Genomic DNA, 26345 nt, shown 5'->3' with positions numbered 1-26345 from the left:
TATTCAAAAACATAGTCATTCCATTTTTCCATTGTCCAGTTATCCTTTTCTTTCCATCCTGATGCAATAACAAGCATACCAGCTAAGATCATAATTTTATACCAATCTTGCTCTTTTCTTTCTATTTTACTATTCCCCAGTATTCTTGAGATAAACATTTCTCTATTGCCTTCTATCTTAGCCTGAAATACATCAGAAATAACCTTTATCTGTGTATCTGAAGAAGTGTGCATGCACACGAAAGCTCATACAATCTGACATATTTGAACAGGTAATGACGGAAGAGACATGGGAAAACAAATGTCAAAAGATTTTGAATAAATGGATGTGTTATAGGAATTGGATAGCAGGGGGGGGGGAGCCAACCCAAGCATCCAAATTAGAATGAATAATCTGTGCACATGGTTAAAGATCTGAAGAGAGAACAAGTGTTGGGGGGAGGGGTTAAAGGGGAGGGAGGAAGGGGGGAAAATAGGATGAATGAGTAGGGACAAAAGTATATACTGTTATGTATAACTAATAGGAGGATGATTTTGATGCATGTTATTGTTAGATTTTCGACTGAATAATTTTTTTTTGTAAATTATTTGACATCCCTGGATGAAAGTGTGATTATAAAGAATGGAAAATAAAAAAATTAAAAATTAAAAAAGAAAGAAAGAAAAAGAAAGAAATCAGATTGGTCTGGCATGACTTATTTCTGAGAAAGCCACTTCCGACCTTGAGAGAGGAGGTGGGGTTGCGGGCATCACGCCCCAACAGGCACGTGGAGGCTGGCTCCCAGCCCCACGTGATCTGGGAATTCCTCGGCCGTGTCATCCCCGGCCAGCCAATCGGCTGGCCCAGGTGGTGTGGCTTGCCTCATTTAAGGCAAGTGCGGGCGAGAATCTCCTTCTTTGGCGCTCAGCTGCCTTTGTTTCCCGCATATCAGCTGTTCCTGTTTGTCGGAGATCTTATCTGCCTTCCTGGAGCGTTCCTGCCTTGCTTCTTTGTTGCGTTTGTTCTTGAGCTGCAGGGCACCTCGTGGAATTTGCTGTTGCTTCACAGGAAAAGCTCCCTTTTTTACAGAGAATTTCCAGCATTTGCTGCTGGTGTTGCTTGATCTCCTGACTGCTTTATTTTCAGGAGTTGTTATCTCTAGTTTTGGAGCTGAAACCAATTTGGGGCTTTTCTCCTTCTGGGAGTTTCCCCTTTGCGCTCCATTCCAGCTGCTGCAGTTTAACAACGGAGCTGTAATTGAGCTAAAATCACTGTGTGTGTGCTTGTGTGCTTTCCTTCCAGCATCTCTTTCGCGCCTGCTGTTTTTACAGGGAGCTCTGTGTGTTTCGGGGCAAGTTCCCTGCCCTCAGGAACTTGCGGTGCCTGCTGCTGCCTGCCCCCTGCACAGGAATTTATTCAGCTTTGTGGAGCTTTTTCTGGTGATCCGCTGCCTACCCTCAGCTGCTGATTGCCTGTTCTGCAAGGAGCTCAAGGAAGAACGTTTGGTACTGTGTTTGTGTGTGTGTGTTTTGCTAGCTTGGGGGAAGTGAATTGGAGGAACGGAGCTTTATGTGTGGGGGCGGGCGGATGCATTCTGCATATTGAGATACCATTTTTTTTGTGCTTTTGCCTTGCGGGGTGGGGCTGGTTCTTTGTTGCTAGCTGGGACTGCTTTCTCCTGTTGGGATTTTAGTTTAGTTTTGTTCAGTTTTCATGCCTATTTCCGGAGTTTAGCAAGTGCAATTTCGTTGGTGCTACTGGCTATTGAGGGGTTCGCTTGCCCTGCAGCTTTTTTGCCTCCGTTTAGCTTACATTACACTAAAAAGTACAGCTTGTGTTGTTACAGAAACCACGTGGCTGCCCCTACAGCTTTGAGCACTTAAAGGAACCATGTGTTATTGTGGGGCCAGTTGTTGACCTTTGCCCAGGTTACAGCTGCCGGGTTGTTGCCATTTTGTTTCTGACACGTCCAGCAACGGCGGCCATTTTAAGTGAGGCACGCTAGTTATTTAGCCCTGCTGGTTGTTCGGGTTGTTAAGCTTTGTTACTTTGTGGCAAGATTTATATAGTGCTTCAGCGTTGTTGCTTAAAGGAAACCGAGTGGCTGCTCAAACATCTATCATTTCATAGTAGCCAACTGACTTCTCATACATCTTATTTAAGTTTTCGGGTATATTGTTAAAAGGCGGCTTGCCCCTTTATAGGAACCTCGTGACCAGTGGGGGGGATTGTATATTTGAACTAGTACCGTATTTTTTGCCTTATAGGGTGCACTGGCCCATAGGGCGCACCTAGTTTTCAGGGAGGGAAATCAAGGAAAACAATATGATTCCCCCCCAGCTCTGGGAGCAGTGGACAGGCTGCACACAGCCTGTGCGCTACCCCAAGACCTTCTCCCTGCTTTTGCGGGAGGTGGCGGAATTCCCCCACCTCCTGCAAAAGCCCAAAGGAGCTGCGTGTGACTCCTGCGGGCTTTTTGACCAGGAGGGAGAAGGGACTGAAACGGCCAGTCAGTTCCTTCTCCCTCCTTGGGGAAAAGCCCCAAGCTCTTTAAAGCTCTTTAAAGGCTGCACGGCTCCTGCAGGCTTTTCTACGAGGTGGGGGAATTCCCCCATCTCATAGAAGAGCCAGCAGAAGCTGTGCAACCCCTTTAAAGAGTGCGCGGCTCCAGTGGGCTTTTCGAACCAGCTTGTGGGGCTGGCGATGGGGGAAAGCGCTGCTTCCCCCCACCGCCAGCCTCAAAGCGGGGTCGGAGAGTAGCGGGAATGCGTTGCGCGCCTTTCCGCTGCCCCCCCAGCTTGTGGGGCTGGCGATGGGGGGAAGCGCTGCTTTCCCCCACCGCCAGCCTCAAAGAGCAGACTCTCCTGGCTTCAGCGAAAGCAACGCGAAGCCTCTGGAGCGCAGGCTTTGGAGGCTTCGCGTTGCTATCACTGAAGCCAAGGAGCCTGCATTCGCTCCATAGGACGCACACACATTTCCCCTTCATTTTTGGAGGGGAAAAAGTGTGTCCTATAGGGCGAAAAATACGGTAACTTTGTCTTTTTGAGTCTTCATGGCTTTGCTGCAGTTTTTGGCTTTATTGCACTGAAGTTACACTGGTCTGGGTACAGCTGAGCACAGCACATGTGTTTACTTGTTGCATTATTTCATTGTAATTCAAAGCAGTCACTAACCAAAGCTAATCTAATACATTCATTAATTGATGTGGGCACGGTCATTTTAATTAGCTTGTTTTCTACAATTTAGTTCCGAAGTTGGGCACAGTCATTAGGGGCAAGTCTATTGAACCGAACGCAGTTGACTGCACAGCATAAAAATGAATGAATGAATGAATAAATAAATAATAAATAATAAAATGAAATAAATTTAATAATAGTAATAGTAATAATTTAATTATTTCATTGCAATTTTGTTGCCTTACGCCCAGCAGTTTACTTGAATACATTAATTCATGGTAAGTGATTTGAGTATTTGTTCATAAAGGCCGGTGTTTGTTTTAGTATCTTTCACGTCCCTTTGGGGAGGGAAAGGTAATGCAACTCTGTTCAATATTGAGTTGTTTATAGACTCGAAGCAGCTGGGATAGCTCAGTTGGTAGAGCATGAGGCTCTTAATCTCAGAGATGTGGGTTCAAGCCCCATATTGGGCAAAAGATTCCTGCCTTGCAGGGGGTGGACTAGATGACTAGATAAACATTTGATCCCAGTTTCATTTGCCATTAGGGATTAGTGGTTTGAATCTGATTTCTTTCCAGTTGTGGTTCGTTTAATCAATACTGAACCAGGCTGGCTGGGCTAAAGTGTCCTCTTGTAATAAAGGCTTAAGTTAAAGGAAAAGACACAGGCTTGCGGGTCTAAACAGTGCCCGGCCTGCTTGACCAATTTGCACAATTAAAGTTTAGCATACAAGGGTTAATGTGCGGGCAATATAATTCTAAGTCCTCACAGACTGACCGTATAATTATCTGTTCTAGGATCTTTCCTGGTATTGATATCAAGCTCACTGGTTGGTCGTTAGGTAGGTCGTCTCCCCCCTGCCTTTTTGAAGATGGGTCTGCAGGGACCTCAAAGATCATAAACAATGTTTCTGAGATTACATCCACAAGCTCCTTTACTCTTTTACTCTTGGGTGCAGCTCACCAGTCCCTGGAAGTTTGAAGCAGCTTAGGAGAGGGGAACCATAATGTACAAAACCCTGTGTTTTATTTTCCTTTATTGTTATGGAAATGGTGTCCCACACTTACAGATGCCATGATACAGTGGTACCTCGGGTTACATACGCTTCAGGTTACATACGCTTCAGGTTACACACTCCACTAACCCAGAAATAGTGCTTCAGGATAAGAACAGAAATCGGGCTCTGGCGGCGCGGCAGCAGCAGGAGGCCCCATTAGCTAAAGTGGTGCTTCAGGTTAAGAACAGTTTCAGGTTAAGAACGGACCTCCGGAATGAATTAAGTACTTAACCTGAGGTATCGCTGTACAAAATATAATATTGTTCCCATTAAAAATAATACTGTTCCCCCAATATTTTTAAGCAATTGCCCTTACAAGAATCATAGAATTGTACAGTTAGAAGGGTCATGACCTGAGGATCATGTGCTAGCAGTTTTGGACGCACCACCTTTTGGATTAAGTATAATGAGTATGTACAATAATAATAAGCATATACAATATAAGTATATACAATAATCATTGTTTGCAATTGTTTGCTGTGCCATCTCATTTGCAGCAGAAGGCGGGGCAGGGGACAAGAGAGAGAGACAGACAGATTTGTTGCCAGATTTATTTCCCATATTCTTTTTCTTCCTCTCAATTCTTGGTGGTCACTCTCACTTGCTTTGCCTCCAATCCATTTATCAGCTGCTCCTTGTCCTTTGGCCCTCATTCTGTATCCAGATCCAGGCGGGGAGCACCAGGGCAGAGGCTGAGGATGGTCAGAAAAGGAGCCTATGAGCATGGGCAGAGTGCAGCCACTCACCTGTCAGAGGAAGAGACTGGTCCCATCAGGAAACAGCAGGAGGGAAGGCCAGCATGTGAGGAGGACGAACCATTTCCATCTCCAGGCCCTACTGGAGAAAGCAGCCTGCCACGCTCCCCTCTTGAAGCTTTTAGTCAATGAACCAAGTCGCAGCTATGAATGGCGTTTGGGGTGGAGAGAGGAGAAATGTGAACCCTGCAGATGATAAATATAGGGAAGCGTGCTGCTGCAGTGGGAGGGAGAAGTCAGACAGGACTATAGCACACTAGCTCCGGTAGTTCTTTTACTTTCATTCTCCTTTTAAACCAAACCAAAGATATTTAGGGAGCTTACAAATGTGTTTCAATAAAGGCATCCTAGACTTCCATAAATTGAACCCCCCCCCCCAACTAAGGGCCTCTCTCACCCTAGACTGCTGTTTACTCAGGCTTCAGTTTGTTAAGCATGGACCAATGGTACCAAATAGTATGGGAAACAGCCCTACTAGAAAAATTAACCAATAAACTGAAACTGACATGGGGACAAACAGAAGAAGATGCCTTTACCCCGGTATGGCTCCCCTTTATCACATACACAGCCCAACAAGACAACGACAAGAATCCACCAACAGCATACAAATCAATATGGCTAACCTGATACAAAACACCCACCCACCCCACTCACACACGAAAACAAAGATCACCACAGCCAATCACAAACAAACAACCACACCCTAGGCCAACCTCAGCCTCTCTCACCACCAAAGGAACACAAGTGAACAGCACAAGCAACGCTGACACCAAACCCTACATACATTAAGCATAACAGAAACATCGCCACCCGACCCCACCCCCACCCATCTTCCCTCCCTCCACTCCTTCTTTTTTCTTTTCTTCCTCCCCCTAACGTTTCAACAAATGAAACGGATTTGTAAAAATGTTACATGGAAAAAATGAAAGACATTACACTTCTGTAAAACAAGAAAATATTTAATAAAAAAGAAAAAGAAAAGAAAAATGAGCTTCAAGGACACACAAAGAGAGAGAACTTGACAGCAGCTGGTTGGGTCATTGCTGCTCTTAGCAGCAGCTTTGGCAGGTGGAGAGAAGGTGGCAGGGGACTTGCTGGTGGGGGTCCATAGTGCAAGACCATTTTTTTGGTCATGTTAGGCAAACCACCACCTCACCCCTTGCCCCTTCTCCCCAACCTCCTGGAGTAAAAAGTAGCTGGGGAGTAATGGTTGGCGGCCAGCACTTGGCACCGGTGGACGGTGCCTGACGCTACTCCGGACAAGCTTCCACGGAAGCAAACTGCTTCATGCTATGGCCAGCCATGCCTTTGAAGATTGCCTGCTAAAGTATTTGCCTTGTGCGCCATTGGGAGCGTCGCAAAGCAGACAAATGAATCAGAAGCAGCAGACAGCCTTAGAAGGAGGCGTGCCCAAGGAAATACAGCTCTAGGTCCCACTAGAAGTGTATTGTGGGTCCCATCAGAAAAGCCTTCATGTTCTATGTTCTCTTTCCCCATTGCAAACACACACACACAAACAAACAAACAACAACAAAATCAGTCCACAGTATGCTGGGGAGAACCATGGATGTGTTCCCTTAGGCAGCAGTTCTCAACCTGTGGGCCCCCAGATGTAGTTGGACTACAACTGCCATCATTCCTAGCTAGCAAGGCCAGAGCTCAGGGATGATGGGAGTTGTAGTCCAACAACATCTGGGGACCCACAGATTGAGAACTGCTGCCTTAGAGTGAGTGACGCTTCCGCATGATGGAGGGTGAGCTTGGTATAGCTTGGTGTAGCTGGAGACTTTTAATCTCAGGGCTGTGGGTTCAAGCCCCACGTTGGGCAAAAGATTCCTGCATTGCCGGGAGTAGGACTGGGTGACCCTCATGGTAACTTCCAAGTCTACAATTCTATCATTCTATGTGGGTACTGCAGGCCCTGTCAATTCTCCTGCCTCAAGGACACAAAGTGCCCACACAGACAAGGTCTGTTAATTCCCTCCTGAATAAATGAAAGGAGGAGGAAGGAGAAAAGAAAAAAGCCCTACAGGAATACACACACACACACACACACACACACACAACCCCAAGCCTCAGTCAACTTCAGCAGACAAGAAACACATGGAAGAGGCAAAAACAGGGTTGCCACATGTACAGAATTTCCCGGACGTAGCCTGGATTTGGCCGTCAGAAACAGTGGGGAGAAATTGCTGTATGTCTAGGAAAATCTGGACATATGGCAACCCATGTCAGAAGCTCAACAACTTTGTCCTGCCCCCAAAAGCTCAAGAACTCTTGTGTCTGGATTTTTGAAATAGCTAGCCAAAAAGGAAGGCAAAAGAGAAATCACAATGACAGTGGTACAGAGTAAGGAAAACGTTTTCCTCACTCAAAAAAGGAACCTGCCAGCCTGACTAGAGGCAGGGCAGAACTGGAGGAAAGGATAGCTTCTCCCTCTGGAAGAAGAGGCAAAAGACTTGAAGGGCCCTGCCTCTCCATTCCAGCAGGAGGAGTCATCCTGTTCACTGGACTTTCTCTAGTGTGCTCCGGCAAAGAGAAGTGCTGATGTCCCTGAGAAAAGCAAAGGAAGAAAATGGAACCTAACCAGGCATCCTAGATAGAATCAAGGAGAAATTAAAGGCAGGAGGGGTATGGAGATATCAGCATTTTTGATTGCTCTGCTGGTGGTTCTTCTGATTCTGGACTTCCTGAAACAGCTCTGGTCACGCAGGCACTAACCTCCTGGACTTCCTCAGCTTCTTCTCATTGGTGGTGCATGGCAGATTGGGTTGAAGATTTGTGAAGATACTTTCATTATGGTACTTACTGCTTACTATAACTTTGTCTAATGTGGTGGACTGGGGTGAAGATTCATGAAGACATTCTTGCTAAGGTATTTATTTCTCAGTAATAACTCAGACTCATGTGAACAATGGTTTTTATTTATTCCCCCCCAAAATAAGAAACTTTAAGTATAAACAATAACATCATTTTCAGGTAGGTTTAAATGGTATATGCAACGGCTACAATCAAACACAAACTAGGGTGTGATGAAACTCCTACATTCATAAATTATGGAATTAAAATGAAAATTTAATTAAATGAATTAGTTAATCGGGATTACTTCATTCCAAGCATGGTACCTTTGGCCACACACAGGTAGATCTAGCAGTTGCTATGCGGCATATTTTGCTACAAAAAAACGATAGAAGAAGTAATTTGCTTGCAACATAGTGCAGTGCAGGTGGGCAAAGCCTCTGGCCTTCCAGGTGATGCAGAACTGCAATTTCCAACAGTTCTGGTCACTGGCTGTACTTCCTGGGGCTGGTGGGAGTTGTAGTTCTGCAACATGTGGCAGGCCAAGGTTTTCCACACCAGATCAAGGTCACATTGTGAGCAAGAAGAGCAGGAAAGCACCAAGGTCAGTGACACAGAAGGGAGACAAGCTCTGGTGCTACCATGCCCCAACCATTCTAATGCTCTAGTCAACATGGGTTTGTGCTTTTCAGTATTAATAAGAGCTTGTCATTTTTATATTATTTTAAATATTGTGTTATGTGTGTTGCTTATGTTGTTGTTTAGTCATTTAGCCTCTTCTGCAAAAAGTTGCTCTTTGTCAGTCCATACTATTTATTTGTTTATTTGATACATTTATAAGCCACTTTCTCAGAAAATACCCTTCAAAAAGTACGAAATTAACCAGCCACCACATTTTAGCATAATTAAAACTTTTATACCATCCAAAATTGGTAACAATCCTGAAAGCTAGAACAAAGTGAGATAAGATAGCTTTGTTATTTTTAAGCTTCCAAGTTGCCGTACTTTACTTTGCGCTGCTACCAGAAATCTCTCTTTTTAAAAACCCTGTAGCCTTCTTTTAATAAAACTTTATTATATTTTTATAAAGAAGTTTGCTCTTTGAGTTACTGGACCGACCCAGCTTGGGTAGGTTCCAGAGATGGGTCAGTCTCTGCACATTGGGGTGTGGGGTGGGGAGTGGCAGCTTAAAATAAGGTTTGAATAAAGCAAGAAGGGAGTTAGAAAGTCTATGTTGGTGTTTTAGTGTACACCTCTATGTACTACCCATCACTGCTGTTTCTCCTTGTTAAAACAGTTTTTAAAAATAAAGGAATAACAATTGCTCAGGATCCCTCCACCCTTGCTTTACTCAAACCTCTGCTGTTGTTTCAAACCACAGTGGTCTTGGTGTCCCTCCACCTCCATATTACTCTTAACTTCTGTGGTTGAAGGAAAGAATAGAGGAAGTTGGAGGAATGGCGGCTCTAAAATTCTCCCTCTTCCATTTCTTAGCAGCCTCATGGGAGAGTGATAAAGGATGTGAAGCCATCAAATATCCCACAGTGCCTCCACACAACGTATTTCACTCCTGATCCCATGTGTTTCCCCCCCAATATGAAGTTCCAGATTCAGTGTAGTGATTTGGAAGAGATATTTTATTAAAAAGCAGATGGCTACAAATGTACAGGACCCATAAACAGAACTTAACCTTCTCCAACTGGGCAAGCCTTGCTCTTGGGATTCTACTCATCTTATAGGTACAATCACATATATCGGCATGGGGAGTGTGCTGAAAGGAGGCTGTTCATTATATAGGTGTTGAGGAAAAAGGGAGAAGGGGGAAAAGTAGTGAGGGTAGGAATGGGGATACAAAGGAGCTGAAAAGAAATGAGGGATTAGGAGGCATGGATAGGGTGGAAGATGAAAGCAGGGGCATGAAAGAGGAGGAGATGGGGTGACGGTGAAAATGGACGCAAAGCAGAGCTGAAGAAAAGAAGAGAGAAAAAGCCTCAGAAATGGAGCTGGGAAGGTGAAGAAAGACCACAGTAGTTGCATGAGATGGGAAGGGGAAAGTCTGTGTGCCAGGGGTGACAAAGGGGTAACATAAGCAGAGGTGCAGCCCCATGTACTTTCATATTTTATTATGCATTGCAGTGGGGAACTGCGCATAGTTTATAAGGATGGGGATGTGCTGTAGCCCCCAGTAAAGCCTCTTTATTGAGTTCTTTCACTCCTTCTGGCAGCTGGAAGCGAAATGCCCTCAGCAGGCTTGTCAGGAAGATGAAAATTTCAGTATTTGCTAGCAGCATACCCAAACACATGCGAGACCCTGAGGATGAGACAAGGCAAAGGCAGCAAGTGAATAATAGCTTACTTTCCAGGGTTCATTACTTTGTAGCTATAAAACACTCTACATAATATGACATAATAAGGGCAGGAAATTACAAGAAGGAAGCAAGTAGAAGGAAAGGGCTCATGGTTTTGGTTATCTCTATACTAACACACTGAACATGGAAAATGAAAAAAAATTTGAACCATTAATACAGGATGGCAAATATGACCCAATAGCCACTACTGAAACCTAGTGGAATCAGACTTATGACTGGTATGTAGAAGACTGCTCTGCCCCTCATGCTACTGTTGCCATTTTCTGGAAGCAGACCAATAAGCATGCCTACAGATGCCTACAGGGGTGCGGATGGCTTGCCGATCAGAAGGTCGCAGTTCAAATCCCCGTGACGCAGTGAGCTCCCGTTGCTCGGTCCTAGCTCCTGCCTACCTAGAAGTTTGAAAGCACGTCAAAGTGCAAGCAGATAAATAGGTACCACTCCAGCGGGAAGGTAAACAGCTTTTCCGTGCGCTGCTCTTGTTTCGCCAGAAGTGGCTTAGTCATGCTGGCCACATGACCCAGAAAAACTGTCTGCAGACAAACATCAGCTCCCTCGGTCAGTAAAGCGAGATGAGCGCCGCAACCCCAGAGTCGTCCGCGACTGGACTTAACTGTCAGGGGTCCTTTACCTTTACCTTTTTACAGATCACAACATACCTTGGACTTTTTGATTTACCTGCACCAAACGCCAGAAACTCTTCTCTAGCCACATATTGTCCATCCTTGTTCAAGAAATGGTTTGGGTTGAACACTGCAGGTGTCTCCCATCTTGTGGGATCAACAAGAACAGAGCGGAAATCAGGAATAATATAAGTTCCCTGCAAAGAAGAAACAAATGATTGGCACTCAGACCAATACATTTCTGGATTGTTCCTCACTATTCCGCAACTAATCTTTGAAGAATTCAAACTGAATTCAAACTGACTAGGGTGTTTTGTGTGTGTGGGGGGGAATGCACATTTACCAAAGGCCAGATTCATTCCCAATCCCCCCCCCCATTAATAAGCTACTTGTACAGGCAGAAACACAGGGTGACCTCCTTTTCCCTATCCCTCTTTTAAAAGGAACCCAGAAGATGACCTCTAGCCACTGTGTGTTCCTCCCCTGCCTCACATTCCCAATAGAACAGCACTAGCCAGTGGTGAAACATGTCTACAGATGGAGCTCCTGCTCTTGCATCCTTTTCCTGCCCTTCAAGTTTTTGACTACACAGGAAGTTCCTCTATGGCTTTATGCATCTCTCAATATGTTACCCTAGGATTCTCTTAGCTCTTGAGATACAGGAGTGCAGTTTGCCACACTTCTTTACCTTGGGAATGAGAAAATCACACAGCTTCACATCCTTTGTACATTTCCTGGCGATCCCGAAAAATAAGGCATATTTAAAGCGCTGTATTTCATGAATAACAGCATTGGTGTAGGGCAGTTTCTTTTTATCTTGATAGCAGATTGTGTGAGAAGAACCTAGAGCATCTTCTATCTCCTTGTGGACTTTATCTGAAGAAAAAGATGGAAACAGAAGGTTTATTTTGAATACTGCATTTTATTTCAGATGGACATTTATTTTCCAAAAGGGTCTGGGAACGAGCCTCAGTTTCTTATCTTTATAGCCCATCTTTTACTCCAAGAAGCTCAAGTCAGTGTACATGGTTCTTCCCCGCTCTAGATCCCAGGTGTGAAAAGGTTGAAAGCAAACCTCATATCAGCTGTTTCTGGTTACCAGAGCTGGCTGGATTTGCTGAAGGTCTGTGATCCAAGGCTGTCTGTTTTACACACACACACACACACACACACATATATTTTTAAATCCTCCACCCCTCAGCTCTCAATATTTCCTACTCTGTTTCACCAATCCTCCTTCTCCAGCTTGATCTTTGGCTAACACCAGTCATGTAATGGAGCAGGGAGAGGCAGGGATGAGGCTCTGGTACTTATTTCACAGCAGGGGCAATGATGGTGCCCCCCGGGGACCTCTTGGCCAGCCCTCTGCATGCTGAATAAATAAGAATTTATCAAAGAGAAAATCACCCACTAAGCCAAGCAGAGGAAAAGGTGGCTTACATTAACTGTGTGTTAAGCTACCATTTATATTTGGAAAGATTCCTTTATCACAGCCAAAGCAAATTTCAGGAGTGAATGAGCCCACCAGAACTCTTCTAGGCTGAATGCTGAGCAGGGTGTAATGTATGTGTGCAAAAGTGGGGCAATAATGAAGGAGTGGGTGGCGCTGCAGTTTAAACCACTGTGCCGCTTGGGCATGCCAATCGGAAGGTCGGCGGTTCAAGGCCCCACGACGGGGTGAGCTCCATTCTTCTGTCCTGGCTCCTGCCCACCTAGCAATTCGAAAGCATGCAGTGCAAGTAGATAAATAGGTGCCACTCCGGCTGGAAGGTAAATGGAGTTTCCATGCGCTGCTCTTGTTTTGCCAGAAGTAGCTTAGTCATGATGGCCACATGACCCGGAAAACTTTCGGTGGAAGCAGACAAATGCCGGCTCCCTCGGTCTGTAAAGCGAGATGAGCGCTGCAACCCCAGAGTCATTCACGACTGGACTAAATTGTCAGGGGTCCCTTTACCTTTCAATGCAGGAGCAAGGAGGGGGTCTGAGGAAAGGAAAGGAAACGTGCCCCCAATGCCACATGCTTATCTGCTGCTATCCATGTGCACGGCACACACTACTCTGCAGTGAGGGGGTGGCGGCTTGCATTTATGTATTTATTCTACTAATTTGGAAGTATGCTTGATGTTTTAAGCATCTCCTGGCACTGTACATTATATACAATATAAAAACAATATCCGCCAAAACAAAAACAAAAATGCTTCATGAAAGGCAGAGGGAAGGGCATTCCACAACCCAAGAGCAACATTATAAAATTCCTATTTTGGGGTCACCACTCTACTGCATTCTGTAGGGTGTTGTGCTACCAGCAGAATTTCCTCAGGTGGCCAAATGAACTTACAGACCTTGTTGTTTTTTAGTCATTTAGTTGTGTCCGACTCTTCATGACCCCATGGACCAGAGCACGCCAGGCACTCCTGTCTTCCACTGCCTCCCGCAGTTTGGTCAAACTCATGCTGGTAGATTCAAGAACACTGTCCAACCATCTTGTCCTCTGTCATCCCCTTCTCCTTGTCCCCACCATTTTCCCCAACATCAGGGTCTTTTCCAGGAAGTCTTCTCTTCTCATGAGGTGGCCAAAGTATTGGAGCCTCAGCTTCAGGATCTGTCCTTCCAGTGAGCACTCAGGGCTGGTTTCTTTAAGAATGGATAGGTTTGATCTTCTTGCAGTCCATGGGACTCTCAAGAGTCTCCTCCAGCACCAGAATTCAAAAGCATCCATTCTTCAGTGATCAGCCTTCTTGATGGTCCAGCTCTCACTTACATACATCACTACTGGGAAAACTATAGCTTTAACTATACAGACCTTTGTTGACAAGGTGATGTCTCTGCTTTTTAAGATGCTGTCTAGGTTTGTCATTGCTTTTCTCCCAAGAAGCAGGCATCTTTTAATTTCGTGACTGCTCTCACCATCTGCAGTGATCACGGAGCCCAAGAAAGTAAAATCTCTCACTGCCTCCATTTCTTCCCCTTCTATTTGCCAGGAGGTGATGGGCCCAGTGGCCATGACCTTAGTTTTTTTGATGTTCAGCTTCAGACCATATTTTGCGCTCTCCTCTTTCACCCTCATTAAAAGGTTCTTTAATTCCTCCTCACTTTCTGCTATCAAGGTTGTGTCATCTGTCATCTGAGGTTGTTGATATTTCTTCCGGCAATCTTAATTCCTGCTTGGGATTCATCCAGTCCCGCCTTTCGCATGATGAATTTTGCATATAAGTTAAATAAACAGGGAGACAATATACAGCCTTGTCGTACTCCTTTTCCAATTTTGAACCAATCAGCTGTTCCATATCCAGTTCTAACTGTAGCTTCTTGTCCCACATAGAGATTTCTCAGGAGGCAGATGAGGTGATCAGGCACTCCCATTTCTTTAAGAACTTGCCATAGTTTGCTGTGGTTCACGCAGTCAAAGGCTTTTGCATAGTCAATGAAGCAGAAGTAGATGTCTTTCTGGAACTCTCTAGCTTTCTCCATAATCCAGCACATGTTTGCAATTTGGTCTCTGGTTCCTCCAGCTTGCACTTCTGGGAGTTCTCAGTCCACATACTGCTCAGTCCACATACCACAAGGCTTAAGCCTGCCTTGTAGAATTTTGAGCATAACCATGCTAGCGTGTGAAATGATCGCAATTGTGCAGTAGTTGGAGCATTCTTTGGCACTGCATGACATAGCTCATAGCTTCTCTGAGTTATTCAAGCCCCTTTGCCATGACAAGGCAGTGATCCATGAAGGAGTTACAGACCTTACAGGGGCTGTTTCAGGTAACCTGGTCCCAAGTTTCTCAAGGCCTCATACAATAATGTGTGATGAAAACATCCAACATGCGATGTAAAGGGTTAATGCTCACAAGGGCTGCAGAACTCTGTGATGCCATACATGTATGTCAAAAGCATTCAGCTTATTTCAATAACCCTTTGTCTCCCCAAACCTCCATCATAAACTCACTTACTTTTAACTCTTTCTGATGTTTTATGTTCTTTGTTTTATCATCTCATTAGATGTGAATGAAACCGTTAAATAATTACGGTCCACTCTAGAGATCAAGAGAAGCCCAGGCTCCCATTGTTCCCTCTCTCACCTTGGATATCTGGATGACTTGCCAGGAGGAGAAGCGCCCATTTCAGAGAACTGACGGTTGTGTCTGACCCTGCTACAAAGAAGTCAAAAATACACCAAGCCATGTTTTCTTCATCATAGGTGGACTCTGGGTCATTCCTGCTCTGATGTTGAAAATGAGGAAGGTGACAAGTCATTCACATGCATTACGATCTGTCCTTCAGCACTTACTTTTTCTTCTTTTACCCAGTTACTACAATGCCACCAACATATGCTTGATGAAGAGCAGGGCACCCCATTACACTGCTTGCTGCAAAATGGGAAGATGCCACCACCGCCGCCCTGCTGCCACTGCTGCCCCCCTTACCTGAATCGCACAACAGTGCCCACAAAGTGGGCTGGATAGAAAGATCCCGCTTCTTGCCATTCCACCACCCAAGGCAGCTGCCTCAGCCTGCCTAATGGGCTGGCCGGCCCTGTGCTTCATAGTTGGTTGTGGCAAGAGATCTATGCACACCTTCCTGTGACCACAGTTGTAGCTGCTGGTGCTGCATTTGAGGATCTGTGGTTTGGGGTAATAATCCAGCACTGGCAGGAGGAGTGGGATCCAATGGAATCTCTCTGGCAGCACACATTCAAAATGTGCACTAAAGGTAAAGGGACCCCTGACCATTAGGTCCAGTCATGACCGACTCTGGGGTTGCAGCGCTCATCTCGCTTTATTGGCCGAGGGAGCCGGCGTACAGCTTCCAGGTCATGTGGCCAGCATGACTAAGCCGCTTCTGGCGAACCAGAGCAGTGCATGGAAACACCTTTTACCTTCCCTCCGGAGTGGTACCTATTTATCTACTTGCACTTTGATGTGCTTTCAAACTGCTAGGCTGGCAGGAGCAGGGACCGAGCAATGGGAGCTCACCCCGTCACGGGGATTTGAACTGCCGACCTTCTGATCGGCAAGCCCTAGGCTCTGTGGTTTAACCCACAGCACCACCCGTGTCCCGAAAATGTGCACTACTTAACACTAAATATAATTATTTATTCTTTTGTCACCATAATGAAATTATGTTAAAGTTTGTTGGGTCGTATATCTTTGACCCACTGAGTCTGCTGCAACGGCCCTGCAATAAATTTGTACCCCTGCTGTGGGGTACAAACTCCTCTTGAAAGGACCATGCTGTAAGATCATGCAGACTGAAGGTGTAATGAATATTTCTTAAAGCCACAACAGTCTCTGCCATGTCTTCAATTCTCCAAAGAAACACAGATCCTGGGTGGGTGCCTGCTGCTGCTACCGCTCGGCAGAGAAAGAGGGGCAGGGACTCGACTTAAGACATTCCCAAGGTGCTTTTGAGTTGGCTTTTGGTGACCATGGTTAAGCTCTGAATTGTGGTAGAGATGAGGTTTCAATCTGTGGCTTATTTGCCTGCTTTTCAACTAGTTTTAAATGTTTTAATCTGTCCTGAACGTGAGGGGTGTGAAAGGGTTAGCAATTCAAATAAAGTCTTATTTCATGCTAATGGATCTGCCCAGTGGTGGAGGAAGGGGGGGCAGCGGGGGCGGCGGTCCGCCTAGGGTGCCATCTCTGAGGGGGATGACAAGATGGCACCCCGCAGGGGGCTTACCCTGCCACCCCCAGGCGTGGTGGCGTGAGCCGCTGCCATCGCACCACCACCATGTGCAGGATCCCTCTGCTGTCCGTATGGTGCACATGTGGCACCGCTGTATGTAGTGGCGCTGCACATGTGCCATACCTAGTGGCGCTGCACATGCTCAGCTGGGCGGTTTGCCCTGCCCCTGTGGGTGGTTTGCCCCGCCCCTTGACACCCCACACCTGGTGCCAGACAGCCTTCCTTCACCCCTGGATCTGCACCCAGGAGCGGTATAATTTGATCGCTGTTAACTGGAGGTGCCTGGGGTGGCATACAGAAAATTGGCCAGATGTGTAAGCCACAGATTGTGTCCACTGGGTAGATTGGTGGCATTGTGTACAGTCCTGCAAAGGATAGCATGGGTTAGAACTATGTACCAACAAATCCTTCACTGAAGAAAAGTGGGGTGAAAATGAAATCATTGAACCAACAAGCAGTGCTTTTCTGTTTTCTCAGTCCATGTCTGAATGTGAGATGAACAACAATACAAAATAATTTATGTACAGAAACAATGCTCCATAGGGAAGACCCCTCAACACACATGAACTCCTACTCATTCACACTCATATTTGGGGTTATGAAAATATCTGCCTTTCCCTAGCCATTTCAATAGATGCTTCAATAGATGGATGTTCACCCACTTTAGCAACTAAAAAACTGTGAAAGAAATTTGGGGAAAGCTCAAGGTGGTTTCCAGCTGAGATTCAGAAAAAAAATGTTGGTTTCCTGGCAACAGATTAGTATTCACATGTAACAGGGAATATAATGACTCCTGGGATGAGCAGTATTCAGTTGCAAAATAGATACTTACTTTCTCCATCTGAAGTAGATAGAAATCAATGAAATCCTGTGGCTCATGCAGAGATAGATTCTCCTTATGCTTCTCTATCTCCTCCTTTGCAAATGAAAGCATTGCGTTCAGGCAGTACAATGCCTTCTTGTGAGGCCCTGGGACACGTCTCATAAGCCATGGGAACATTTCATATAGCTAAAGGAAAGATAGAGAAAATTTGGTCACATTGTTCATGCTTGGATTAGCAATGTTCAAGGGACGTCTCTGCTCTCAGTATTTCTCTTGCAGAGGGGAGCACAGAGAGAAAATCATTTTGACTGTTGACCTCTGAGCTCCAAAACCACATTGCAATTGGGGATAGACCCTGTCAGAGAGTCACTGTAATTTGTTGAGAAGCACAGGGTGATTCCATGATAGCTCCACGATAAACAGGTCACACCTGTCTTGTGGCATGGATTATTTCCTCCAACACTGCAAGACGAACCCATGAAAGTGCATCATGGTGGCAAACAGATGGCTGAATCCTGACAAGACAGAAGTACTGTTCTTGGGGGACAGGGGGCTGGCTGGTGTGGAGGACTCCCTGGTCCTGAATGGGGTAACTGTACCCATGAAGGACCAGGTGTGCAGCCTGGGAGTCATTTTGGACTCACAGCTGTCCATGGAAGTGCAGGTCAATTCTGTGTCCAGGGCAGCTGTCTACCAGCTCCATCTGGTACGCAGGCTGAGATCCTATCTGCCTGCGGACTGTCTCACAAGAGTGCTGCATGGACTACTGCAATGCACTCTACATGGGGTTACCTTTGAAGGTGACTCGAAACTGCAATTAATCCAGAATGCGGCAGCTAGACTGGTGTCTGGGAGTGGCCACCGGGACCATATAACACCAGTCCTGAAAGACCTGCATTGGCTCCCAGTATGTTTCCAACCACAATTCAAAGTGTTGGTGCTGGCCTTTAAAGCCCTAAACGGCCTCAGTCCTGTATACCTGAAGGAGCATCTCCACCCCCATTATTCAGCCTGGACACTGAGATCCAGCACCGAGGGCCTTCTGGCGGTTCCCTCATTGCAAGAAGTGAGGTTACAGGGAACCAGGCAGAAGGCCTTCTCGGTAGTGGCGCCTGCCCTGTGGAACACCCTCCCATCAGATGTCAAAGGAAATAAGCAACTATCCTACTTTTAAAGGACATCTGAAGGCAGCCCTGTTTAGGGAAGTTTTTAATGTTTAATGCTGTAATGTGTTTTTAATATTTGATTGGGAGCCGCCCAGAGTGGCTGGGGAAACCCAGCCAGATGGGCGGGGTATAAATAATAAATTATTATTATTATCATGAGGGAGGAATTGAGACCAGCTTTCAGCACTTCCGTTGGGATTCCATCCTGTCCCACATGCTTAAGAGTTGAAGGCGTTATTCAGCTTGGCAAGGGAGAGAGGGACATTCAGCACTTCAAAGAGAGGCAAAGACTGGATACTGTCAATGTGTTTGAGACCATGTTTTCCCATAAGCACAATTCATGATAATGCTCTGCCCATCACTTCATCTGCTTGCTGCTGTGTCTCCAGACAAGGTTTTCAGTGGTGCCGTTTTCCTGGCTGTTGGTCCAAAGGTTGTCTTCATGCCTTCATACATTTTTCACTGTCATCAGTGAGTTAAATGTTTGACAGAGCTTTAGCCACTAGTCACTGACACATCATCTGATCCTTGCCTTTCTCAGTGCAGGAAACATCTTCTCATAAGGCACAAATTTGTAGTTCACAAATGTGAACCTCACCCTTTGCAGCAATAGCAAGCGCCCTCTCCTGACAGCCTGCTCTCGTTCTTCATAGAACATGTCCTTGGTCTGTATGTCAGAGCACATAGTGGGACTGCAGATGCTTAAGATGCTATAATAACATTCAAACCTGCAATTTGCAGCTTTGCAAAAATGTGTATTTTAGGCAAAATTGCATACAAATGTGTGCATTAGGAGAAAATAGCACCAAAAGGCTGATGAAATTTCATGACTATTTTTTTTTAAAAAAACATATCAGAAATTGATGTAGAAGTGTGGAGAACCAAATTTAAGATGGGAAAAATGAGAAACTAAGAGAAATAATAATAATAATAATAATAATAATAATAATAATAATAATAATAATAATTTATTATTTATACCCCGCCCATCTGGCTGGGCTTCCCCAGCCACTCTGGGCGGCTTCCCCAAAAAATATTAAAATACTCTAATACATCAAACATTAAAAGCTTCCCTGAACAGAGCTGCCTTCAGATGTCTTCTAAAAATTTTGGTAGCTGTTGTTCTCTTTGACATCTGGTGGGAGGACGGTTCCACAGGGAGGGCGCCACTACCGAGAAGGCCCTCTGCCTGGTTCCCTGTAACTTGGCTTCTCGCAGTGAGGGAACCGCCAGAAGGCCCTCAGAGCTGGACCTCAGTGTTCGGGTAGAACGATGGGGGTGGAGACGCTCCTTCAAGTATACAGGACCGAGGCCATTTAGGGCTTTAAAAGTCAGCACCAATGCTTTGAATTGTGCTCGGAAACATACTGGGAGCCAATGTAGGTCTTTTAAGACTGGTGTTATGTGGTCTCAGCGGCCGCTCCCAGTCACCAGTCTAGCTGTCGCATTCTGGATTAGTTGTAGTTTCCGGGTCACCTTCAAAGGTAGCCCCACGTAGAGCGCATTGTAGTAGTCCAAGCGGGAGGCAGTCAGCAGGCAGATAGGGTCTCAGCCTGCGTACCAGATGGAGCTGGACACAGATTTGACCTGTGCCTCCATGGACAGCTGCGGGTCCAAAATGACTCCCAGGCTGCGCACCTGGTCCTTCAGGGGCACAGTTACCCCATTCAGGACCAGGGAATCCTCCACACCTGCCCGCCTCCTGTCCCCCAAGAACAGTACTTCTGTCTTGTCAGGATTCAACCTCAATCTGTTAGCCGCCATCCAACCTCCAACCGCCTCCAGGCACTCACACAGGACCTTCACTGCCTTCACTGGTTCTGATTTAAAAGAGAGGTAGAGCTGGGTATCATCCGCATACTGATGAACACCCAGCCCAAACCCCCTGATGATCTCTCCCAGCGGCTGCATGTAGATGTTGAAAAGCATGGGGGAGAGGACAGAACCTGAGGCACCCCGCAAGTGAGAGCCCAGGAGTCTGAACACTCATACCCCACCACCACTTTCTGAACACGGCCCAGGAGAAAGGAGCGGAACCACTGTATGACAGTGCCTCCAGCTCCCAAGACGGCCCAGAAGGATGTTATGGTCGATGGTATCAAACACCGCTGAGAGAGAGAGAGCAACAGAAACGTAACCCAGATACAACTAAGTCCAGTGCCACCTTGTGGCTAAACTATATAATTATATTATCCACACACTATAGACCTTCTTTTAGCAACTGCACCAGGAGACAAAACTGCCCCATAAGGCTAATTCATAAATTAAAATAAGCTGTCGTCTCTCAAATCTAGGTCCATTATTCCAACTGGCCACTTACTCCTCCCCGGCCCAGGGCTGACTGTAGCTCTTGCACACTCCAAACCTCTACCTCGCAGCCAGGCCAAGGTTTGTTTTGCAGACAAAAAGTCTCAGGTCTTGTGGTCAGCTCAGGTTTTGTGCACTGCCTAGAGGTTTTATTGACAGATAAGCAGTATACAAATAAAATAGGGCTAGGAAAAGGCCTCCATAGCTCTGTTTCTCAGCAGCCTGCAAACACAGAGGCTGCAAACGCCACCTAGAGGAATGAAATTAAACATTGTTTTTGATGTATTAAGCACACCTTTCTGAGACAGCCTGCACCATTGATATTTCACATTATGTATGCATGAGTTTTTTTAATCTATAAAATAATTTATGCACTGCCATTTATATACTGTGATATCAGAGTAAAGCAGAAAAAAAGCAGACCATTAAAAACAGTACAAACCACTAAAATGACTAGCCAGTCAAGACAGCCTCATACAGCTGCAGTGGCATAGTGTGGGTTGCCAGTGCCTGGGGGCATGTGGAGGCAGGGGATGGCCAACAATCACCCAGTCTCAAATTTACCATTCATATAGATATTAAAAAACATGGGGGAGAGGACGGAACCCTGAGGCACCCCACAAGTGGGAGCCCAGGGGTCTGAACACTCAACCCCCAACACCACTTTCTGGACAGGGCCCAGGAGAAAGGAGCGGAACCACTGTATAACAGTGCCCCCAGCTCCCAGCCCCCCTGGATGGTTCAGAAGGATGTTATGGTCGATGGTGTCAAAGGCCACTGAGAGATCCAGCAAAACTAGGAAACAGCTCTCACCATTCTCCCTAGCCCGCCGGAGATCATCAACCAGTGCGACCAAGGCAGTTTCAGTCCCATGATGAGGCCTGAATCCCGACTGGAAGGGATCCAAATGGTCCGCTTCTTCCAGGCATGCCTGGAGTTGTTCAGCAACCACTCGCTCAATCACCTTGCCCAAGAATGGAAGATTTGAGACTGGGCGATGGTTGGCCATCGTGGCCGCATCTAAAGTTGGTTTTTTAAGAAGCGGTTTAATAACCGCCTCTTTCAGCGGGTCTGGGAAGGCTCCCTCACGGAGGGAAGCATTCACCACCCCACAAAGCCCATCGCTCAGTTCTTCCCAGCTAGCTTTTATAAGCCAGGATGGGCAAGGATCAAGGAGACAAGTGGAAATTGTCAGGTCCACCCATCCCCCTCAGGTCAAAAGGGTTTAGCTGAGGTCATACAGAAGGGGGCTGTTTTCCTTAGCAGTGCAGGGAATGCTTGAGTTGCTGACCTTTGTTTCATTAAAAAAACCCCAGCAAAGGAGCCACACCATAGGCGCCATGACTGCCACTGCTAAGTTGCAGCTCCCCCGCTCGCAATACAAATCAGGAGATTGATTTGCCCCCCCACTTGGGAAAATCAATGCACCTCTGTTGGGTTTAGAGTTGAACTCTTCAACAGTTATGGTAGCACTATTCAAACATGGGCATTTATGGCTCTCCTGAAACTTACTAGTGATGTTCCCAAAATTTAGAGATGCATAAATATTTATGGCACAAAGGTTCAAATACTGCCATTGTATATTCCAGGCAGAAGACAACCTTCACACCCACAGCAAAATGTAGTCATGTGGAGTTTATGGATCTAGCCAGCCAGCCAGCCATGCTGTCCTTGCATTTCCAAATTATATCACCAACATGCTTGGCAGGGGGTTGGACTCGATGGCCCTTGTGGTCTCTTCCAACTCTATAATTCTATGATTTTTTTCCCCTATGTCCTGGTCTGTGGTCTGTGTATGCTCAGTGCTCATTTGGATGTTTGGCAAGTCAATGTGCCATAGTAGGTCCCTGCCCCCAATAACATTTTGTCTTTCTTAAAACTTGAAGATAGCCCAGGATCTTAAATTGGTCCAAAATATGGCTGCCAAGACATATGCTCATCAATCAAGTCCTATAAGCCTTGATATACAGTGAGCAAAGAATAGACACATTTATTTTTCCATAATGACAATAAAATTGTAGAATTCTCTTCTTGAGAAGATTATTTTGTTCACTGCTGTTTACTTAAGGTGGGCTCTAGACAACTTGTTCTGAAAGGTTATTGTTCCATTTTTATTCAATTTTTTCTCCAAAGAGTCCCTTGTGGTTGGACATAGTCTTTTTATTCTTTCTTTCAATTTTTATAATAATCTTGAGAAATTATTTATGCTATGAGATCGTAAATAGACCTTATCTCAGATTAGATTTAAACCTAAACTCAGTTTTCCAACGCTCTAACTTCTATCATAATGGATTCCAGAATGCTGATTGGGGGATTTAAGGCACTTGGGAGACCTGTCAGGCTCAGTAGGAATGAAAATGACAACTCACAAAATGAGCAAAGCTACATAGATATTTTAGGAGAAAATTCATAGCTTCTATCAGCTTCTGGAACCTTTCATCTTCAAGAGCAAACAGGTGCCCAAAAGCCACAGCACATATCACGTTGGAGGCTGAATTAGTGATCGGCATGGAGGGGTCAAGTGGTTGTCCTGCAAAATAAGGTTATACTAATGTGAGTTCAGCCACTCCTGTTCATACAGAGAATGGTATTTTATGGTGGACAAGAGAAACTGCAGGAATCTCCAGAAATTTGTTTATTAACATCAATTAATTAATTGATTGGTTGGTTTATATACCACCCTTCATCACAAGATTCTAGGGTGTTTCACAGAGTAAAAATACAAGATAAAAACCCAGGTAAATAGTTAAAACAAAAAAACAAAACATTCCATAAGCACATTTAAAAGGCTGTAGAATATTAATCAGCCAAACACCTGTTTGAAGAGGAACATTTTTTCTTGGCACTTAAAGATATATAATGATAGCATTCCATTTAAGGCTCATTAGGAATCAAACAAAACATATCACAAAATGTACAGAGGTTATACACAAAGGTTTCTTCATACATATGCCAACCCAGCACCATCACCTATCATCACATACCCTTTGAACGTGCAAAAACCTCCACGAGCTGATGGGCTTCCTCTTCTATTTGGTGCTCCATGCCTTTCCTCCCCAGGCCTAGCTTCCGCATAGTAACAATACCAAACCGTCTCTGTTGCCTCCAGGTGTGACCATTTGATAATATAATGCCTATTAAAAATCAGTGACAATAGTGGAAGAAGGGAGAACTTTAGATAATCCCGAGGAAGTTAAAAAGTGCTTTATAAAATATTGTAATAAGCTATATAAAGCAGGAACTGAGACAGAGGATGAAATAAAAGAGTATTTATGTGGAAAGGACATACCTAAAATTAAGAAAGAAAATATTCAAGACCTAAACTCCCCAATAACTCCCCAATGTGTAATGTTGACAAGTTTCCATCTTTCCCTGGAAGGAAAAAAAATTCACTTCTCATTTGGGAGACGAATGGATGCCAAGTGTTGTAGAAGGATAAAGGAGTTCTCTTGCTCCTAGTCACCCTGACCTGACAGGTCAGTTTCTTGGCCAAAGCAATAGACCACACCTGAGCATACCATGAGTCTATTGAGAGCCCTGTTGAATAGTGCCAACATTCACCCTTTTCTAAGCAAACATTTACCAGCAAATATGTCAGCATCTCCCAATGAGATAAATTTGATTTGATTCACCTATTATTCCTAGTATGGCTATCAAAGGAGTTGGATGTGATAATCAAACAGAAATCTGATTGTCTCAGAAGTTCCTGCACTAATGTGTCAGCGAAAAGCGAGATCTCTGGAAAGCACTTCAAAATTTGACTTTTGTAGGGAAAACTGGCATCTGATACACTGGTAATTGTGGGCCCAGCCAGAGTGCCACCCACTTCTGGGTCAATGTCTACATGTAATATATGATTAATAACTCAGACAAACAACGATCTGGATTAAAAATGCCCACAACTTTTTTGATTAAAGATGTAACTTTTTTGATTACAGATGTAATCTGTAATCCATGCCTCTCCAAGACTTTGATCATCCTAAGTCCACTGCTGGAAGCCCTATGGCTTATCTTCCCCATGCTTGACTTCAGGACAGAGACATCCACCAATGGAGTCCTGGCTGTTTACTCGTGAGCAACCATATGCATCCCTGACACTTAGCTCTTCCTGCAGGTGGGCGGCTGTTGTGCCCTCTCTCACTCGGTGGCATCCTGAAAATGGTGCAGGATCACTACTGGGTGATGCACCCCACACTTGAAGACCAGGATGCCACCCAATACCTTAACTGTTGCTATGGTGAAGGCAAAACCTCTACACCAGCCAATTTGTTTACAGTGAAATTCCTTCCCAGCCCTTAATATGGCATTTGCAACCATTTGCAACCGTAGTAAGGTCAGGAGATATATGGGAAGCAAAATAAGGTTAAACTGTGAATGAAGGGAATAGAACATTGTTAAAGCAGTAACCTGAAAAGCAGAAAACATTTTAAAACCCCAAAATGACCTGAAAAATAAGAAAGGTTAATGACAAGGGAGGTGGGGAGAGTTTTGCTCCTTCTCTGACTGTGGTGAGGCAGAATGGCGCTGCCAGCTTTTCTGCCTCGCTAGCTGTGAGGCCACAGCCAATGCCATTTCAGCCAGCGAGGCGCATCCCCCCAAAAGAGCTCACTAACTGGCCAATTTGAAGTGCATCACCTGGTGGGAACTTGAGCCAGCTGCTCAAGGAGGCCAGTGAGAATTCCCCCAACAGCCGCCTGGCCATGTGCACTCCATCCTCACTGCCCAGGGATGGCAACCGAGTGAGAGAGGGCACAACAGCCGCCCACCTGCAGGAAGAGCTAAGTGTCAGGGATGCATATGGTTGCTCACGAGTAAACAGCCAGGACTCCGACCTGCCTTTTTACAGGTTTTATTAGGTGCAAGCTATATACAGTGGCGCTGGTGACACGGGTGGCGCTGTGGGTTAAACAACAGAGCCGAGGACTTGCTGATCAGAAGGTCGGTGGTTCGAATCCCCGTGACGGGGTGAGCTTCCATTGCTCGGTCCCTGCTCCTGCCCACCTAGCAGTTCGAAAGCATGTCAAAGTGCAAGTAGATAAATAGGTACCGCTCCGGCGGGAAGGTAAACGGCGTTTCTGTGTGCTGCTTTGGTTCGCCAGAAGCGGCTTAGTCATGCTGGCCACATGACCCGGAAGCTGTACGCCGGCTCCCTCAGCCAATAAAGCGAGATGAGCGCCGCAACCCCAGAGTCGGTCATGACTGGACCTAATGGTTAGGGGTCCCTTTACCTTTACTTTTATATACAGTGCAGAAGCCCAAAGTTCATGTCTGCCTCAGTCACTAGCAGATTCCGAGAGTGGGTTCTTCCTGTCCCCTCCCCAGCTTAAGGACCTCGACACCCTCAGTCTCCTCCTCCTTTCCTTACGTTTGACTCCCTTGCGAAAACTACGGAAGCTACATGTCTGTTTCCCTATCAGCCTGCCTGGCAGTGGTGCTAGGGCTCGCAGTAACCTCTGTGAGCCTTTGCCTCACTTCCCTCCTCCTTTCCTCCTCCGTTTTGCCGGAGGCTTCGCTCTCACCAGTCTCTGATGAGGTGTTACTGCTCAGCAAAGTCGGAGGCTCCCTGTACGTTTCTGCCTCCCTCCCCCTTCGATGGCAGTCCCCTGACAC

General features: G+C 45.7%; 1 protein-coding gene across 1 annotated transcript; it reads right to left on the bottom strand.

Annotated features, from left to right (window-relative positions):
- Positions 1-9859: 9859 nt before the first annotated feature.
- Positions 9860-26097, bottom strand: LOC128414860 (cytochrome P450 2J2-like). Its single transcript, XM_053390772.1, has 8 exons — positions 25970-26097; positions 23720-23869; positions 23105-23265; positions 17272-17448; positions 14834-14975; positions 11447-11634; positions 10814-10955; positions 9860-10077 (listed from the first exon to the last, which is right to left on the bottom strand). The coding sequence occupies exons 2-8, from the start codon at positions 23808-23810 to the stop codon at positions 9890-9892; spliced, it is 1089 nt and encodes a 362-aa protein (XP_053246747.1). The 5' UTR covers positions 23811-23869; positions 25970-26097; the 3' UTR covers positions 9860-9889.
- Positions 26098-26345: the final 248 nt, after the last annotated feature.

Source organism: Podarcis raffonei, chromosome 5, assembly GCF_027172205.1.
Source record: "Podarcis raffonei isolate rPodRaf1 chromosome 5, rPodRaf1.pri, whole genome shotgun sequence".
NCBI classification, from domain to species: Eukaryota; Metazoa; Chordata; class Lepidosauria; order Squamata; family Lacertidae; genus Podarcis; species Podarcis raffonei.
The sequence above is the reverse complement of the archived record's forward strand: the minus strand, read 5'-3'. Positions and strand labels throughout refer to the sequence as shown.

Coding starts and splice junctions, on each gene's coding strand:
- LOC128414860 (XM_053390772.1), bottom strand. CDS start 23,810: ATGCGGAAGCTAGGCCTGGGGAGGAAAGGCATGGAGCACCAAATAGAA. Junction 10,956..11,446: donor GTGATTTTCTCATTCCCAAG/GTAAAGAAGTGT, acceptor TCTTCTTTGCAG/GGAACTTATATTATTCCTGA. Junction 10,078..10,813: donor GTTTCTGGCGTTTGGTGCAG/GTAAATCAAAAA, acceptor TCTCATCCTCAG/GGTCTCGCATGTGTTTGGGT.